General features: G+C 41.4%; 1 protein-coding gene across 1 annotated transcript in view; it reads left to right on the top strand.

Moving 5' to 3' along the window:
• The window catches only part of myo15ab (myosin XVAb), a 41,192-nt gene that overhangs the window by 21,406 nt on the left and 1,933 nt on the right, over positions 1–17,853 (top strand). The window contains exons 32-62 of the mRNA XM_030779018.1: positions 757–829; positions 1,156–1,347; positions 1,823–1,905; positions 2,607–2,698; positions 4,436–4,556; positions 4,666–4,737; positions 4,885–4,949; positions 5,276–5,596; positions 6,066–6,150; positions 6,506–6,671; positions 6,770–6,874; positions 7,297–7,406; positions 7,652–7,767; positions 8,046–8,105; positions 8,378–8,453; positions 8,693–8,808; positions 8,974–9,092; positions 9,451–9,592; positions 10,171–10,282; positions 10,446–10,520; positions 10,739–10,944; positions 11,883–12,007; positions 13,116–13,188; positions 13,423–13,495; positions 14,072–14,145; positions 14,571–14,653; positions 16,263–16,393; positions 16,835–16,929; positions 17,186–17,263; positions 17,401–17,497; positions 17,597–17,757. Of these exons, the coding sequence (XP_030634878.1) occupies positions 757–829; positions 1,156–1,347; positions 1,823–1,905; positions 2,607–2,698; positions 4,436–4,556; positions 4,666–4,737; positions 4,885–4,949; positions 5,276–5,596; positions 6,066–6,150; positions 6,506–6,671; positions 6,770–6,874; positions 7,297–7,406; positions 7,652–7,767; positions 8,046–8,105; positions 8,378–8,453; positions 8,693–8,808; positions 8,974–9,092; positions 9,451–9,592; positions 10,171–10,282; positions 10,446–10,520; positions 10,739–10,944; positions 11,883–12,007; positions 13,116–13,188; positions 13,423–13,495; positions 14,072–14,145; positions 14,571–14,653; positions 16,263–16,393; positions 16,835–16,929; positions 17,186–17,263; positions 17,401–17,497; positions 17,597–17,757 (3,497 nt within the window). The remainder of the gene's footprint in view (positions 1–756; positions 830–1,155; positions 1,348–1,822; positions 1,906–2,606; positions 2,699–4,435; positions 4,557–4,665; positions 4,738–4,884; positions 4,950–5,275; positions 5,597–6,065; positions 6,151–6,505; positions 6,672–6,769; positions 6,875–7,296; positions 7,407–7,651; positions 7,768–8,045; positions 8,106–8,377; positions 8,454–8,692; positions 8,809–8,973; positions 9,093–9,450; positions 9,593–10,170; positions 10,283–10,445; positions 10,521–10,738; positions 10,945–11,882; positions 12,008–13,115; positions 13,189–13,422; positions 13,496–14,071; positions 14,146–14,570; positions 14,654–16,262; positions 16,394–16,834; positions 16,930–17,185; positions 17,264–17,400; positions 17,498–17,596; positions 17,758–17,853) is intronic.

Consider the following 17,853-nt stretch of genomic DNA (forward strand, 5'->3'; position numbering starts at 1 on the left):
TCTCTTTCTCTCTCTCTCTCGCTCTCTCTCTCTCTCCTCTCTCTCTCTCTCTCTCTCTCTCTCACATGCACACACACACACACACACAGACTTTGTCCTTCTCCTTCCCCTGTACATATCTGCCCATCTTTTCTTTTCTTGTCTCTCTCCTTTCAGCTAGATGATTTGTTCTTTCGAACTTCATTTACTGATTTAATCATTTATGCGTTCATTCTTTCCCTTTCTATTCTCTCCTTTCAGTTAAATTTCTAATATCTCTTGATTCTTACATCTCCTTCTCCCTCTCTCTTTCTCTTTCTCTTTCTCTTTCTCTTTCTCTTTCTCTTTCTCTCTCTCTTTCTCTCTCTCTCTCTCTCTCTCTCTCTGTGTTTCTTTCACTAACTATTCTATCATCTAGTTAATCTGTCCTGTGTCCTGGCTGGCCTGAGTTAAAGCAGATTAGCTGATATGTGATAGTGTTAAGGGAGTATGTCTGTACTGAGATACTCTTTCCTTGAGATCTGAGTCATGCTTGGCTCTGAGTCTTGTATCTGCCTTTTAAAGCATGATGTAATCACTCTCTACCATCGGAGAGAGGCATTCAGAAAAAAAAAGTGTAACTCAAACCATTACTAGAAAACAAACAGAAAAACAGCACAGATAAAATATGAAAGTCAGTGGAAGGTCCCCAGTAGGATGAAAGGAAAATGTGTGTGTGTATGTGTGTGTGTGTGTGTGTGTGTGTGTGTGTGTGTGTGTGTGTGTGTGTGAATGCAGGAGTGTCTTTCCTATGCCCTCTTCACTCCTGGACCAGTGGGGAGGACCTGGCAGGAGACATCCTACAGCACAGGTGAGAGTTTCCACAGCGTCTCACAGCTGACATAACACTCAACAGAGCAATACAGGTGCCATAAATTAACCAGCCTAGACTGGAACAGCTAGCAACATTGCAGAAACATAGGTTTCTAAAGTTAGTGATTTGGAGATGTGAGCAAGCTCACGTGGTGTTGTTTCACTCAGTTTGTTGGAGCAGCAAATTTGTTTTATTATGTTTTGATGAAATAGAGTGATTTAGTCATGTAGTGGTTTAGATTTAGTCAGACAAATCTAGCCATTTTGTCAGTCTCAGTGGATGCTGACTTCATAAGACTAACCATGGCAACTGTTGTCATGCAGGGGAGTGGCAGAGAACTGGCATGGTTGGTCAGTGCTGTTGAAACAGCCGGCCCAGTGGGTGGAGCTTGAGGGCCATGACTACGTATTGGACCTAGTGTGTGATTTGGAGCTTCCAGCAGACTTCCCCAAACAGAAAACGCACTTCATCATTTCATCTGAAGACCCTAACAGAACACGGCCCAATGCAAGCATGTATGTGTTGTGTGTGTGCAGTGCATATGTGTGTTCAGTTCTTCCCTGTTATTTCAACACTATATTTCATACTGCACACACACATCAATCAAATGTTTTAGGGAGCCTTTCGTTATCATTAACCATCAGTAGAGAACTTCTCACCCAAACCTACGCAGAACTTATTCATTTTATCGTGGGCTTTTATCATGACAGTTGTGTTCTCCATTTTTCAGAGAGGGGTAAAACATGGATTCATTGAAAACAAAACATATTCTAATTCTTTTGAATTCTTCTTATAGGGCTATGCATACATGGGTTTCCTTCAGTAAAGATCTGATTTTGCACACAGTTTTAGTTTTACAATTTTGAACTGTAAACTCACTATTTGCATTTGCCTTTTTAACTTTCCGAACTGGGTGTGTGTGTGTGTGTGTGTGTGTGTGTGTGTGTGTGTGCGTGCGTGTGTGTGTGTTTGCGTGTGTGTGTTTTACAGAAGTCTGTTCGGCAGTGGATTTGATGATGAAGATGATGCTCCACTTTCACACGCCAACAGAGTCAGTGCCATGGCAACCAGCAGTTTACCAATCTCTGAGGGCCATTATAGCCAGGGTAACACCTACACACACACATGTATATTTACACACATAATAAGATATATGCACAACATTTCCTTATTGCAGATTTTTAGCCGAATACTCTATTCAAACTGTATTTGTATGTATCATCTCCCAGTGACAGGAAGCCCAAAAAAGGAATGTTAGGAAAGCACGTCATGCCATTGTGCCACCAACCTCATAGGAAGCTCAAGTCTATCTCTATCTTGAGTTTTTATTATCCTTTTCAACTTCAACAACTCAGACTAGACTGATATTATCCTGCGAGTTGCTAAAGAATAGATGATAATTTTAGTGTGGTTACCAGCAGTTACCTGTGTGTGTGTGTGTGTGTGTGTGTGTGTATGTGTGTACGTCCACTGTAATCAGTGGCAGTACATGCATGTTTTATGGACAGCAGAATCAGAGACATAGTTGAGGTGGGCTGAGTTACATACAGTACATGTGCATATTTAATCCACGCTGATAAGCGAAGTGTAATTATATACACTAACACATGCACACAGCACTGACAGCCACTGATAGACAGGCTGTAGACAAAAGCACTATGTTTGATCTTCTATACTAACACTTGCCTTCATCTATACTTATCAAATTTCTCTCCTTTTTCCCCCTTCCTTTCTCCCTCTGTCCATTTGTCTCTCTTTCTCTTTCTCTCCATAGTGGACTCTGAGCCATCCAGCGATGGTGCACAGAAAGGGATGGACAAGTACCTGGACAGCCTGTTTGACCCTGTACTGTCAGACGGAACTGGGGTAAGAGGACACCTACTCACCTGGAATACCTGCACACACACACTGTCTCACACACACACACACACACACACACACACGATCATACATACACAGTCACCATCACTTACACACACACTAACACACACACAAACATGCTGTCTCACACACACATACTATCACTCTCACACTCTCTCATAAGCATATATACCCCCACTATCACTTACACACAGTAGTCACAGGCTCTAATTCTGTTATCCAAGCTTATCCAGTATGCAGTTGCAGTAATAGATTAAGGGAATACATGATCAGGCACACAGTGTGCTGTAGTCCTGGGGATATCATGGCAATCTTACCTTAGGAGCATTAACAGCTCTCTTCCCACAGACACCCAGGAAAACACTCTCAAAGTAATCAGAGCCTGGGTAATGCTGTTAGCTTAGCAGCTTAGCCATACAAAACAGTACAATACATTATAGTCATTTGCATGAAAGAAAATATCATTAGTTTTTAGAGCTTGCTGCTGACATTATATTTACAGGGATGGACAAACAATAGTCTAGCAGCCACTTTTTTGCAATTAACATCAAAAATCCTGTTTTTGAAGAACATGTAGTTGTTTGTATGGTTTTTGTAATGTTTTGATTGTTTGGCTTCCTGAGTTTGGAAAATTGAGACAAAACTTTTGGAAAAAAAAAAAAGTAAAGTTGAACCTTAAGCAGCTATATCAAATATATTCTCTTCACACTATTCAATTTGGTACTTATGGAGCTCATATTTTAAAGAATTTCTTAAGAGGACATATACTTCTACATTTTCTGTTAATGTTTGAGTAGACATCTGCTCCAAATCATACAGTTCCACAAAGACACGCACACATGCACAGGAGAATTAGGTGTGTCTCAGGTGTGTAATTGGGAAAGTGGTGACAAGGGTAAATTGAGAGCTCACTCAGTGCCATCTGACTGGATTACGTGTGTGTGTGTGTGTGTGTGTGTCTGTGTGTGTGTGTGTGTGTGTGTGTGTGAACATTACTGGGTTTATGTTACAAAGTTGCAGTAATTCTCTGACCCTATTCCTTTTTGTATCTCCTTGAATAGCATGTGTGTTTTTGTGTGAGAGAGACAGAGAGAGAGAGAGACTCTAGCTCATCTTACACGCAACAGTAAGAAATGACACTCAGCAAATGAGTGGGTTATTTTTTAATGAGCCATGGTCCACATTCAAAGCATCCAGACCATTCTCCTTTCAGACAGAGGGACAGACGCCACAAGCCAATTCTCCCCAGTTACTCACAGAAATATGCAAATTTTTGCGAAAAGCCACTTAACCGTGGAGGCGGTTTAAGACAAGACAAGTGAAAGAGTAGAAACCAGAGCAGAGCCAGAGTAGCAGAGAAGAGACCAGCAGAACAATGTGGAGAGGCAAATGGAGCATAGAGTGTAGAGATAGTATAGAGTTAAGGGGGAGTGGAGTGACAATTATATTTTACTTAAGACATGAGTCAGTTTGAGTTGAGCTGAGGTAACAGTCACCCAGGGCAGAGCAGAAGTGAAGATACAGAGCATGGGACAGTTACCTGAGTTAGAAAAGCTTCGATTCTCAGCAGAAGAAGAATTCTTTAGGATTTCTTTGGCTTCTGTTGCAGTCTGATGATTCTGATGGATTTGCAGGGTGCTTAATGTTGTGTCAAGATAGCTAATGTGGGGTTTTTTGGGTTTTTTTGCTTTTGTTTTTTTTTGGTTCTGGTCATTTCGGCAGGATCTTGAAGCATCAGCTCTCTCAGGGAGGTTAAAAGGTGGAGGAGGGGTCGGTGGTGGCCATGGAGACGGAGTTCATCCCAGCCCCAGTGTTCCTTATTCAGCAGCCCTTCAGCCTGGAGGTAAAGTTTCAAAACACACACTCACCTGCCAGTACTGAACTCTGAACATATCTCTGGTGTATCTGGAAACTCTCTGTCTCTCTGTATTTAACCTGTCCTCCGTGTGCAGCGGTCAGGGTGCTGCCCACTATGCCAGTTGTACCAAGCGTACCGCCCACGTCAGCCATGCCACCTGCGCCAGGTATCACTATGGAGACCTTTTGGTTCTCCAATTAATTTTTTAATTAAAATTTTCTATTGCATCCCAAATCTATCTTCTGATATTCTTTATTATACATAGTACGCTGAGATTTCCCTACCTACACACAGAGCTGTTTCTCTCTCTTAGACCCGCAACAAACTGCCCTGGCTCAGCAACAGCAAGCCATAATCAACCAACAAGCCATCATTATGGTTGGTATTCTCTCTCTCTCTCTCTCTCTGTCTCTATCTGTCTATGTATGTTTGTTTTATGTGTGTATGTTTGTATGTATGTATGTATGTATATGTATCTGTCTAACTATCCATCTGTCCGTATCTTTCTCTCTTGGAAAATTGCAGCTCCCAAATATATTTTTGGAACACCTGTAACTATGAAATGTTCATTTCCAAAGTTTACGTAACAAAGTTAAGCGAAAAGTGAAGTAACCGTGAAGTAACTGGTTAGGTGTTAAGTGAACTCATTGGCCAACAGTTGGCTGCTGTTCATTTTCCCTATATGTTTTCCCGCCCCTCTTCAGGCCCAGCAAATGACCATGCAGGCTATGGCCATTGTGTCCAGTCCTCCCCTTTCTCCTCCCACCAGCCCCCCTCCCACCCCGTATCCAGGTTTCATCCCCCCCAGTCCTTACCCAGCCATTCCCCCCAGCCCATACTCCAACATGGCCCAGAGTCCTTACACCCATCCGGGCAACTCTTCTTACTCCAGCCCCCCTGTCAGCCCCTACCAGACCATGGTCTCCACCACCCCCCACAGCACTCCAACCATCACCGAGGGGCAGCGTGGGCCTCCAAAAAAAATGCAGACAACCAAGACACAGGCTCTAAACTCAGCAGAACAGGTTAGTACATGTGTGAGTGATAATGTGTGTCTAATTGACTCTTTGTTTGACTGGGGGGTTTTTTGTGTTCTGATTTTCTTGTTTCTGAGTGTCTGTATCTGGTTGTCCATGAGCTAAATCCATGATGTGTTGATGTGTCCTGTTTTTCAGATAAGTTGCTTGATTGACTCACTGTTTAATATTGACTATGCCTTTCAAGGCTTTTGAAACATGTCTGAATCTGGCATTGGATTTGACTGAGTTTGTTTTGAAAAGAGTTTAATTTTATCAGAACTGACTGATGATGAGAATAAACCAATCAACCACAAAATGACAAAATGAACTGACTGAGATTATTATGTTAATTTACTATAGATTTAGCAATTTTTCATTAATGTGTTAACTTGTGATTTTTCAGATGAACCAATTATATCAACTTTGCATGGATTGAGTGACTGACTGATTGATTGGTTGATTGATTGATTTTCAGGGTAAGCCTGGTAAAGGCAGCTTGGGTAGGAAAAAAGCTCCAGCCCCACCTATAACCACTGACAACAAACCTGCCAAGAAATTTGGTATGTCTACAGTTAAAACCAGTACTTTTCATCTCTTTAAGGTCAACTGACTGCTTAAGGAGTAATAATTAAAATTACTGGTAAAAGGAAATGTTTAATAAAGGAGTTATAGCAAAGCTCCACGCTGGTGCTGATGGTTTTTGATAAAAAAATACCAATCATTTTGAAGGTTCTTTTGTTTGTGCTGAATGTTGCAAATATTCTTTCTCTCTCTCTCTCTCTCTCTCTCTCTCTCTCTCTCTCACTCTCTCTCTCTCTCTCTCTCTCTCTCTCTCACTCTCTCACTCTCTCTCACTCTCTCTCACTCTCTCTCACTCTCTCTCACTCTCTCTCTCTCTCACTCTCTCTGTGTCAGCCCCAGTCCCAGCAGCATCAGGGCCCATGCGTTCTGCTCTATCTAATGAAGTGGAGATTGTTAAGTATTCAGTCTCAAATTCAGAGCACATCATACCCAGCCACAACATCAAAGACATCATCAGACAATACCAAACGCCTGCTCCTGAACCAGTGCCTGAGATCAGGTGTGTTTGTGTGTGTGCGTGTGTGTGTGTGTGTGTGTGTGTGTGTGTGCAGACTTGTAACAAGAGTTTATTGACTGTGCAATGTCTTTCACATACAGACACAGGAGAGACGGTAAACCTTTTGTGAAGAAGATGAATCCACATGAAGAAGCCATGCAGATCCTTAAAACACAGATGGAAAATCCACCACCTCCACAAGTACTGCTAATGTTGTTCCTTTCTCTGTTTTATTCCTCCTCTCTCTCTCTCTCTCTCTCTCTCTCTCTCTCTCTCTTTCTCTCCCTCCACTTATGATTTTCCTCTTAACCTGCACTGAAATACCCCACTGTAAATCAGCATTGACATTATAACTACTCTAATAATTAGTTTAACCTTTCTTTAATTCTTCTATTATATTACACTGTTTTAAGTAGCTGTCCCTAATAGCCCTGTTCATTAAGATAACATTATTAAGATTATTAAAATATGACAGTGCTGATACTAGCTATTACAATAGGTGTAATTTTTTGGTTTTCATATTAATAGGCAAGTGTCAGGTCTTCAGGTAGAAAATATGGAAATACTTAGTGTGAATCTTTGAGTACTGTGTGTGTGTGTGTGCGTGTGTGTGTGTGTTATGGCAGAGGAGACCTCCTGCTCCAGTGGCTGTGTCTAAAGAGCCTGTGCTGAAACCAACCAAGAGCAGCAAGAAGAGAGCACCAGCACCTCCTCTTAACTTACCACCACCTCCACCAGGTCACATACCAACATAAACACACTCACACTTTCGCACACACACACACGCACGCACGCACGCGCACACACACACACACACACGCACACACACACGCACACACACACTCACACACACACACTCACACACACACACTCACACACACACACACTCACACACACACACACACATACTCATGTTTGAGTAAGTAAATCTGAAATACAGCCATATAATAAGTCAATAAGTCCTCAGTGTTTTTTGTGTTCAGTGTCCAGAGATTTGCCAGTGGAATCGGAGACTATCCAAACCCAGCTCCACAGAAGCGGTACTGAGGAGCACTACACCTACACCAACGTGCCCTGGAAAATCTACTTAAGGAAGGAGGTGTGTGTCTGGGCTTTTCTTTGTCTGCATGTATGTGTAGTCTGAGCACAGAGAGCGTGGTAAGATCGAGGGAATAGTTATCTTCTGGAAAATTTTCTCCACTCATAAAAACGAATTGGTTATGATTATATTACTCCAGTTTTGCTGAGTTAAAACTGAATGAAACAGTCATACATGCAGTAAAATGATTGAAGTTAGTAAATTCTGGTAAAGTGTTTAAAATATGTGCTTATACTTTATTAGGTTGAATTCTAACAGATCCTTTCCATCTGCTGCAGGTATTTTATCCCAAAGACAGTTTTAACCACCCTGTAGTACTGGACCTCATATTCAAACAGGTAACATGCTAAAACTATAACCCCAAATCGAACCGTAACTGTCATGTGTGTAAATGGATTACTGATGCCCCCTACTGGTGATGAAGCAGATTTTTACTCCAAAACACTTGTAATTGTTTATTTTCATTCATTTTATGACAAGACGTACCAATCTCTATCAGTGTCATACTGATAAGCATAAAGGGTTTTTTTTACTGCAGCGTGCTTTAGCATTGAGATATGCAGACAGATTTCAAACTTGTTTACTTTCTCTTCTCCATGTTCATGAGCAGATTGTGAATGACACATTTTCAGAGGCTTGTGTGAGAATAACCAAAGAAGAGAGGTTGAAGATGAAGACTTTGTTTGGTAAGTCAACTACCTATGCACTGACGTTGTGTATGCACTAATGAATTAAACAGTTAGTCCTCTGACTTTAAACTAAATAAACAAAACAGTAATTAATTGTGTGTGTGTGTGTGTGTGTGTGTGTGTGTGTGTGTGTGTGTGTGTGTGTGTGTGTGTGTCTGTGTGTTTCTGTGTGTGTGTGTGTGTGTGTGTGTGTGTGTGTGTGTGTGTGTGTGTGTGTGTGTCTGTGTGTGTGACAGTGGAACACAGGATTGAGCAGAACTCGGACTTTCAAGATGAAAATCTGAAGAAGACGGTGGTGTCCATTGCTAGGGAGTCATGGGAGATTTACTTCTCCCGCCTCTTCCCTGCCTCAGTGAGTCATGAAAAGCTAAAAAATACATTTTGCACCTTCCTCTGCAGATCCTCTCACTTTGTGGATGTTGTAGTAAATGTTCTAACATGCGTCTCATAGCTGCACACCAGTCAAGGTCCCTTTCCCTCCTTCTCCATCTCTCTGTGTGTGTGTGTGTGTGTTTAGGGGAGTGTTGGTACTGGAGTGCAGGTCTTGGCTGTGTCTCACACTGGCATTAAACTGTTAAAGACAGTGAAGAGTAGTGCTTCAGCTCCAGACTACTTCAGAGTCCTGAGACCATACAGGTATATCTATCCATTCATCCATCCAACCATCTGTCTATCCATTCATTCATCTATCTATCTATTCATCAGTCAGCTCACCTATCAATTTAAACTCTGCTGTATTTATGAATGGGGTAAATATGCAACACTATGCCATCTTGACTCATTAACTAGCCTTGACTTACTATACCAGTTTCTAATTAATGAATTCATAAGTATTTATCACAGTACTTTTTAGAAAGCAGAGACAATTTAATTAATTTTTGTGAACATTGTAAATTGAGTAAGTAACGAAAATGCATTTTACCAAATAGGCTGTGTATTCAGTGAAAACCTATTGAGTAACAAAGAATATCACCCCCCCCCCCCTCTCTCTCAGTTACACAGATATCCTGTTTGTGACCATTCCGTCTCAGAACATGCTGGAGGTCAATCTGATGAATGAGAAACTGATCCTGTTCTCAGCCAAAGCTGCTCAGATTAAACACATGATCGACCTCTTTATCTCACACCTGAAGAAGGTGAGACACAAACAGTCCTCTGTTACTGTATCACCTCTGTCATTCTCTCTCTTCTGTAAGTAAGAGTGGAGAAGCAGTGTACTTTGTGTACGTTTCCATGTGTGACACTGCCTGCCCTGGGGCACCAGGACAACACTACAGGAGACAGGGTGGCAGTCAATGAAAATGCTTTATCATCCAAAGGTGCCCTAAGTACTTAAAATCAATAGGGTTCACTAGCCCAGGTAATAAAGAACAGGTTTTGAATATAAGTTTTGTCTTTAACAGAGTCACACTGTGTGAGTAACAGTGTGGTTATGAAGAACACATAGTCTGATAAACCTGTTCCTGCTTAGAAGATCTTGTGCACCCAGGATTGTTATTAGCCAGGGAGACCAGACATCCATGTGTATAGTGTAGTTTGACAGTTGCGTGTGTTCTTCTGTTTGTATGTGTATTATTGCTGCTCACATAATCCCTCTCTCTTTTTCTTTCACTGTAACTTTTTTCTTCTGTCCCCTATCTCGCTCTCTCTCTCTCTCTCTCTCTCTCTCTCTTTCTCTCTTACTCTCCCACTCTTTCTCTCTCTCTCTCTGTAGGACTCAGAGTATGTAGTAGCAGAGAGGAATTTCATCACTGCTGACAGGGCTATGCTCAGTTTCCATAAAGGTGACATCATCCGTCTGCAGGTTATGGATGGACTAGCTGAGGGTGAGACATGCATGTGTAACACAAACAGATATGTCGCACCTTTAGCCTTGTGTGTGTGGTGTATTGTAAATTATCCAAACAACAAATGTTTGGCCTTGTTTTTTTAGAATGTAAGCTGAGGTAGTGTTTTAATGTTTCTGTTTCTCTGTGTGTTTGTCTAAAGGTCATAGTTACGGCTGTGTGGTGAAGAAAAAGGTCATTTATTTGGAGGAACTGAAGAGAGACACACCTGACTTTGGTGAGATGCATTATACAAAACATAGTATTTACATACATTTAACTGTATAATTAAATTGTGTAATCATATGAAGGTATCTGTGTAAACACTTACATCACAGCTTAACAAATCTTAAAAACAACACTGACAACATGAAGCTAAAGCTTAACAAACAATGTAACAAGCAATCTGCCATGGCATCTTTATCCCTGTTGTGATTGCAAATCCGTAATTCGCAGGCTGGAAGTTCGGAGCGTTGTTTGGCAGGAGTGGGGCATTCCCGACTGAATGTGTGGTTCCAGTGGCAGCTCCGGATTTCCTGAACCTGCCCGTGGAGCGCAGGGAGGAGCCGAGGGACAGGCCGGGACAGGTGGCAGCGTCAGGAGCCGTGGCCCTGGTCGTGGCCTCCAGCGTGGCCGCTCACGAGCTGGACCCAACACTGGAGGTCAGCACTTAACCAGTGTATATTTATGTGGATCATCACAGGTCAATCACATGTATCATTACAGGTCAATCACATGTATCATCAGAGGTCAATCACATATAACATTACAGGTCAATCACATGTAGCAACGCAGGTCAATCACATGTTTCATCACAGGTCAATCACATATATCATTACAGGTAAATCACATATAACATTACAGATCAGTCACATATAACATTACAGTTCATTCACATGTATCATCACAGGTCAATCACAAGTTGCATCACAGGTCAGTCGAATGTATGATTAGACGTCAATCACATGTATCATTAGATTGTTCACCTCACACTGGTGGTCGGCATGTATTCAGTGTATGTTTACATGTATCATTAGAGGTTAATCAAATGCTAACCTCTGAGAAAATCCCTAATGAACCTCTATTATTAATATATTTTGAATGTTATAGTCATGTAAGCAGCAGAGAGCTATATTAGACAAGCAAATTCCTCTTTCACAATGATGTATGAATGTTTTGTGAGCAAATTAGAACTGCAATGCTGTTGGTACTAGTGCTCATTGAAAGAAAGAAAGAAAGAAAGAAAGAAAGAAAGAAAGAAAGAAAGAAAGAAAGAAAGAAAGAAAGAAAGAAAGAAAGGATAAATGAGTGAATTTTATTGTTCATAAAAGGGAAATTTTATTTGTGACAGGTCAAATATTGAAAAATGGCAGCTTATATAAAAAAGTCACTATCACTAGAAATAAAACTACTAAGATTAGATATGAAACCCATTTAGATTTTCTAGAATGTACTTTTCACTATAAATGTCATTTTCTGTACTTCTCTATCACTTAGTTCCTATGACTATATTACTGTCACTGTTATTGCTTCCTCTGTGTAGTAGCAGTGTATGTATTGACTGAGTATTTGTGAAACACCCCCTGTCTCTCTCCTCTAGGTGGGCTCTGAGGGATTTGGGAATTTCGGTAATCCAGAAATGGAGGACAGCATTCTTCTGGACAGCCAGTACAACTTGGTGGAGTTTGCCAAGAAGTACTTCAGGCAGTCTAATGGAAGCAAGAGGTTACTGCAGATGTTCCCACATCCTATTCTCACTCACTATCCACACCCATTCATCTAAGCAAGTGCTTCACACGGTCAACAATGGCAATAGGTTTTAATCACCCAAACAGGGCACTTCTCTTTAATCACACACACATATAATTCACATTCATTACCAATCTGTCTCATTTAACTCTTATTACAACAAAGTACCCTTTCAGTCATACACTTACTACAAACCAAAAACACATTACACACTCAAAACACACAATGCACATTTGGTGCTAATACACTAATTGCACTGTATAGGGAGAGAAGACAAAATAATGGGAAACCATGAAAAATAAGGATGAGTTACAGAAAGAAAGCGGTCTTAAGGCGTCTTGAATTCAAAATGACTTTGATGATTAATTTAAGACCTAATTGCTCGTGTGTTCGTGCCATAATACATTTGTTAGACTGCTCTTTAACATGTGAGTCTTTGAAAAACACAGCTGTCACACGTTGAAAGAGATCAAATAACAGTTGTCCAAATTGCAGATGCATCGGTCACAGAAAAGCTGAAATGATTAATGTGTCAAAGGGAGTGGTGTTGAAAATCATGACGGCATACTTGAAACAGGAAAAGGTATCAGGGAAGAGGCTGTGAAGCACACTTGAGTCACTCTTCACATGTAAACTGACTCAAGACTCAATTTTGATTTGCCCTCATTTAACCCCAGGCTGTGCTAGATGTAGCATAGATTGTAGAGTAGACCTCTTTTATATCTCAAAGACAAGGGGGGAGGGGGGCTCTTCTCCAAGAATAGCTCAATATCCCAATGAGAATAGCTCAAAACTTTTATTTTAAGTGTTCCAGTAAAGACTGGAGTTGGTCTAAAGATAAAGGTTGTTTGACCTCTTTAATAGTTAATAACAAATGAGAGATTGTTTGCTGTTTCCATTATTTTGTCTTCACCCTGTATATCCATTACACTACAACACACAGAGATGTTTATGGAAGGTATTCCTCTGTAAAGAGGAAGTATTCCAGTGCAGCTGTTTATGCTGTTATCATTTTGTGTAGGTTGCTGTTGTAGTGACAATGGAAAGTAATGCTGAACACTGGTACTGTTTGTTGTGTGTTCAGTGACTCATTTAGAGAGAAGTCCAAAAAAGGCAAAGGAACCAAAGATCCTGCAGAGATGATGAAATTCAGCAAGGTACTACTACAGCATTACATCCACAGCACGCACCGCACACACACACACACACACACATATGCTCAGTGCCAAGAAGTGTAGATCAGGGACTCTTTTACTGAACAGTAGCTCAGAATCCATTCTAAGATTCATCCACTTAGTTCTCTGACCTAGTATTGAGAGAGCTAAGGCTAAAGATTAAGGATCATCACCTGGGCATCACATATGTTTCTCCCTCTGTCTCTTATTCTGTAGAACCCCATCCAAGAGTCCCTCATAGAGTTCACAGACCCCAACATGAATAGAGCGGCATCAGAAATCTTCCTCGGTGAGTCCTGCGATGGGCTGCTTTACCTCAGTGTCACTGACAACACGTACATTCCTCTCCTGACTGGGGCACTGTTTTCAGATGTCGTTTGATTTCACACACGGACAACAATTCGTTGCAGTTTCTTTTGGTCTTACCGCATGATGCTCGTCTATTTTTATGGTCATGTGTGTTCGTGTCTCCTGCTGTGTGTGTAATTCTGATTCCTGGCAATATGAGGGTGTATAATTCTGCTCTTTGTTGTTTGTGTTGAAGTCCAGAATTCTGTGGTATGTGTGCAGTTTTCTTTTCTGGGCATCTGTGCTTGTTCTTCTAATCTCTTGTGATGTTTGCAAAGGCCTTAGAACTCTTTGTGTGCGTGTAGAACAGGTTTGTGGTATGTGTAATGGTGGTTTCCTGGTTGCGTTCTGTCTGTGTATAACATACTTGTATATTGTTATATATCTGTCCTTTAGTAGTATATCCTGATGACCCTGATTGGTTGTGGTCTGTGTGTATGTTACTGTGAGACAGGGGAGACGTGTAATATTTGACTGTGATGTAATAGTGGTGTTGTGTATGTAATCCTGTATTTAGCTGTGATGAAGTTCATGGGAGACCATCCCCTCAGAGGTCAATCAGAACAGTTTGTTCTCTGCACCTTTCTGAAGGTAAACTACAGCTGCAGAATATACTGCCCAATGCTTATTCTACATTATGTTATATTAACAACACACACAGTACAATGTTCCAGTTCAGATACAACAGACACATATGCACCAACATCAAGGTGCAGGAAGTACAATTAGATGATCCAAACGCTACAGTAGCTAGCAGACACAGTTAGTGAAGCATGCTGTTTTGGTATACAGTCTAATACAGTATGTGCATATGTAATTATAGGATTGTTTTGTATAATAGAATAACAATTAATGTATGATACGATATTAGATACTACACATGAATACTTCTGTCATTATTTTCCACTCCAGTCATACTGGTAATGTAGACTAATGAGCAGTGCTTAAAATATATATGAGATGTGAGATATTGAGTGATGATACTGTAATAATATAGGGGTGATTGTGTCTTACAGTTGATTGGAGAATATGGATTAATGAAGGATGAGGCATACTGTCAGGTCCTTAAACAGATCACAGCCAACAGCAGTTCTAAACCGTAAGACACGTTACTACACACACATACACATACACACACACACACACACACACACACACACACACACACACACACACACACACCCTTGTATTTCTATCTTTGTGAGGACACTCATTGACATAATGCATTCCCTAGCCCCTTACCCTAACCTCAACCATCACAACTACATGCCTAACGCCAACCATTACTCTAACCCTAACCTAAACCTAATTCTAACCTGAACACTAAAACCCAGTCTTAACCCTCAAACAGCCCTTTGAAGAAGAGAGGACCAGCCCGCATGTCCTCACTTTCCCACAGTGTCCCCACTCCCAACGTCTAAAACTGGTCCTCACAAGGATAGTACACACACACACACACCCACACAAACCCCTACCAAGTTCAAAATGTACATACAAACACAGTTCCGAAATCAGAAAACTCTTTCCTTGTTTAAATGTATGTGATATGATTTAGTGTGTGTGGGTAAATAAAGGAAACACAGACATAAAATAACGGAGCATAAGCTCACCTCAGATAATCAGAACAGCATCAGCGTTCAGATTCTGGAAATGTGTCCAGAAACCTGGAGTGGGAGTGTGTCATAAAAAATTTCATTGCTTGATGGTGGTGGAAAAGGCTGTATCAGGTGCCGTCACATATTTTCTGATAAGTGTTCCTCTTGGCTGAGATCTGCTGACTGCTGAGGCAGTCATAGCATAGAGGTTACATCATTTTTTATGCTCATCAAACCATTCAGTGACCCTGTGGATGGGGGCACTGGCATCCAGGAGGAGCCCTCTCCTATCAGTGTGTAAATGCTTCACTGCAGGATGAAGGCGATCACTAAGGCTGGCTGTGTATTAACTGGTGTTTACATTGTCTCTTTAAGGGGCTGAGGGAACCTAAATTACATGTGGAAAATGTGCCTCCCCCCATAAAAGAGACTCCAGAACCCTACACCAGGAAAAACAGTCACTCACTAGTATAGACACTCACTAGTCTGGTTCTTGTGAATAGGGTGAGAAATGACATTCCATTTTCCACTGCTTAGAAAACTACCGACTGCATGACGTCGCCCCACTTTTAGATCATTTTTAGGCTAAAAACAGGTCCGGCCATAGTACACTTCTCTTTGAGGTCTACAAACTGTTCCTGATAGAAGTGTTTGATCATGCACCGATTGACATTTGCTGTCAGCTCATGAAGATGTGGTTATGGAGTTTGCACTTTAGACCCCAGTAGAGTGTCAAAAACTGGTCAAATCTGTCACAAGGTCCGCTAGAGTTGCTCTGACAGGTCACAGCAGCCTAATGGCCTGTTAGGACACTGTTTGTTGCTCTTTACCTTTTACACAGAACAAAGCATGACAGGATACTAATATCTTTATTCATTCCTGAGCCTCACCAGTGTGGAAACATCCGCTTACGACATACTTTGTATCCCCTATTTACTCAGATATGTCCTTTGTCTTCGACGTTATCTGTATGTGTGTGTCATCTGATTGTCTGACCATTGTCAAATGGAGTTGGTGAGTGATCCTCACTCAGAGGCGTGTGTGTGTGCGTGTGTGCATGCGTGCATGCGTGTGTGTGTGATATCTCACTCTCTCATTCTCTGGTCCCTACAGTGACAGTTGTCAGAGGGGCTGGCGTTTGCTCTATATTCTCACTGCTTACTATCGCTGCTCAGAGGTTCTCAAGCCCTACCTCCTCAAATTCCTGCAGGAAGTGTGCAGAAATGCAGGAGGCCTTTTTCAAGGTCAGTGTAACACAGACACAGACACACACAGACACACACATAAACACACACACAAAAACATCTGCTCTCTGCAGACACCTGGTGTGACCAGTTAAAGTCAGAAGGAAAATCAAGTTACTTTTCATGTATGATCTCAGTTCATTGCTAATTTATCAAAAAAGCGCACTAATCAGAATACAACCAGGAAAACCTTTGTAGATCCGTGGACAACTTTATTTCAATGCCATTTAACATGATTTATAATCTACATGACAGTGTGATTTTATGCTTTAGGAGTTAGCTGTATGTCATCTGAGTCACACCTGGTTAATTTTGTGGTATTATGTGTGATTGACAAACAGTGGCTGTGTAAGAGGGTGTCTGATCATGTTGTGTCAGTGTTGACCCAGGTCATGTTAGTCTGATCTAACGTGTGATTGGTTTATGGCGTGTGATTCACAGGCATTGCCAAGGCCTGTGAGCAGAACATTAAGAAGACCTTTCAATTCGGTGGAAGAAGTGTGTATCCCAGCAACATGGAGCTCAAAGCCATAATGGTTAGCACATATACACACACTCTTAGACAGACAAAGACACACTCACACACACACACACACACACACACACACAATCACAATCCCTAAACATGCTCTTCTAATAGATAATACATTACTCACTATACATACTCACACATTCTCAGTACTCTCACTCCATTAGCATACTTACCAGTAATATTACTCTTGTTGTGTAATCCTGTGTGTGTGTGTGTGTGTGTGTGTGTGTGTGTGTGTGTGTGTGTGTGTGTTTCCTCAGGCTGGCCGAAGCTCCAAACGGCAACTCTTCCTGTTCCCTGGAGGCATCGAACGACATTTGAAAATCAAAACGTGCTCTGTAAGGCCCTCATCTCTTAATCAGGATCTGTGTGTGTGTCTGTGTATGTGAGTGTGCGTGCGAGTTTTTGGTATTTGTATGTTACTGAATACTTTTTATTTCAATATATGTTAAATATCATCATTATGTATGTATAGGTGGCTCTGGATGTGATTGAAGAGTTGTGTTACGAGATGGGTCTACACAAACTAGAGGCCATGGATGAGTATACTATTTTTATCGTTACAAACAGAGGTGAGAATTCTGGGTAACACACAAACACACACATTCCTACACTCACCCATACTCCGACGTACCCCTCACACTGTCGTCTCGTGGGTGGGTCACTCATAGGTCAGAATGTCCGCCCACTGAATAAGAGGGAGTACATCCTGGATATTGCCACAGAGGCCGAGCAGACTGATAGCAACTATAGTTTCTGGTTCAGACGGGTCATCTGGGCCCAGCCACTCAAGTTTGACAACGAGCTCTGTGTTACCATGCACTTCAATCAGGTATAACCACTCTGATACAGAAGCAAATTGGCAACACGTATGAAAATAATGTTGATTTATGACATGTTAGCTTTGTAGCGATGTTTACAACAGGCT

The sequence above is a fragment of the Chanos chanos genome, chromosome 7 (genome assembly GCF_902362185.1).
Source record: "Chanos chanos chromosome 7, fChaCha1.1, whole genome shotgun sequence".
Taxonomy (NCBI): domain Eukaryota; kingdom Metazoa; phylum Chordata; class Actinopteri; order Gonorynchiformes; family Chanidae; genus Chanos; species Chanos chanos.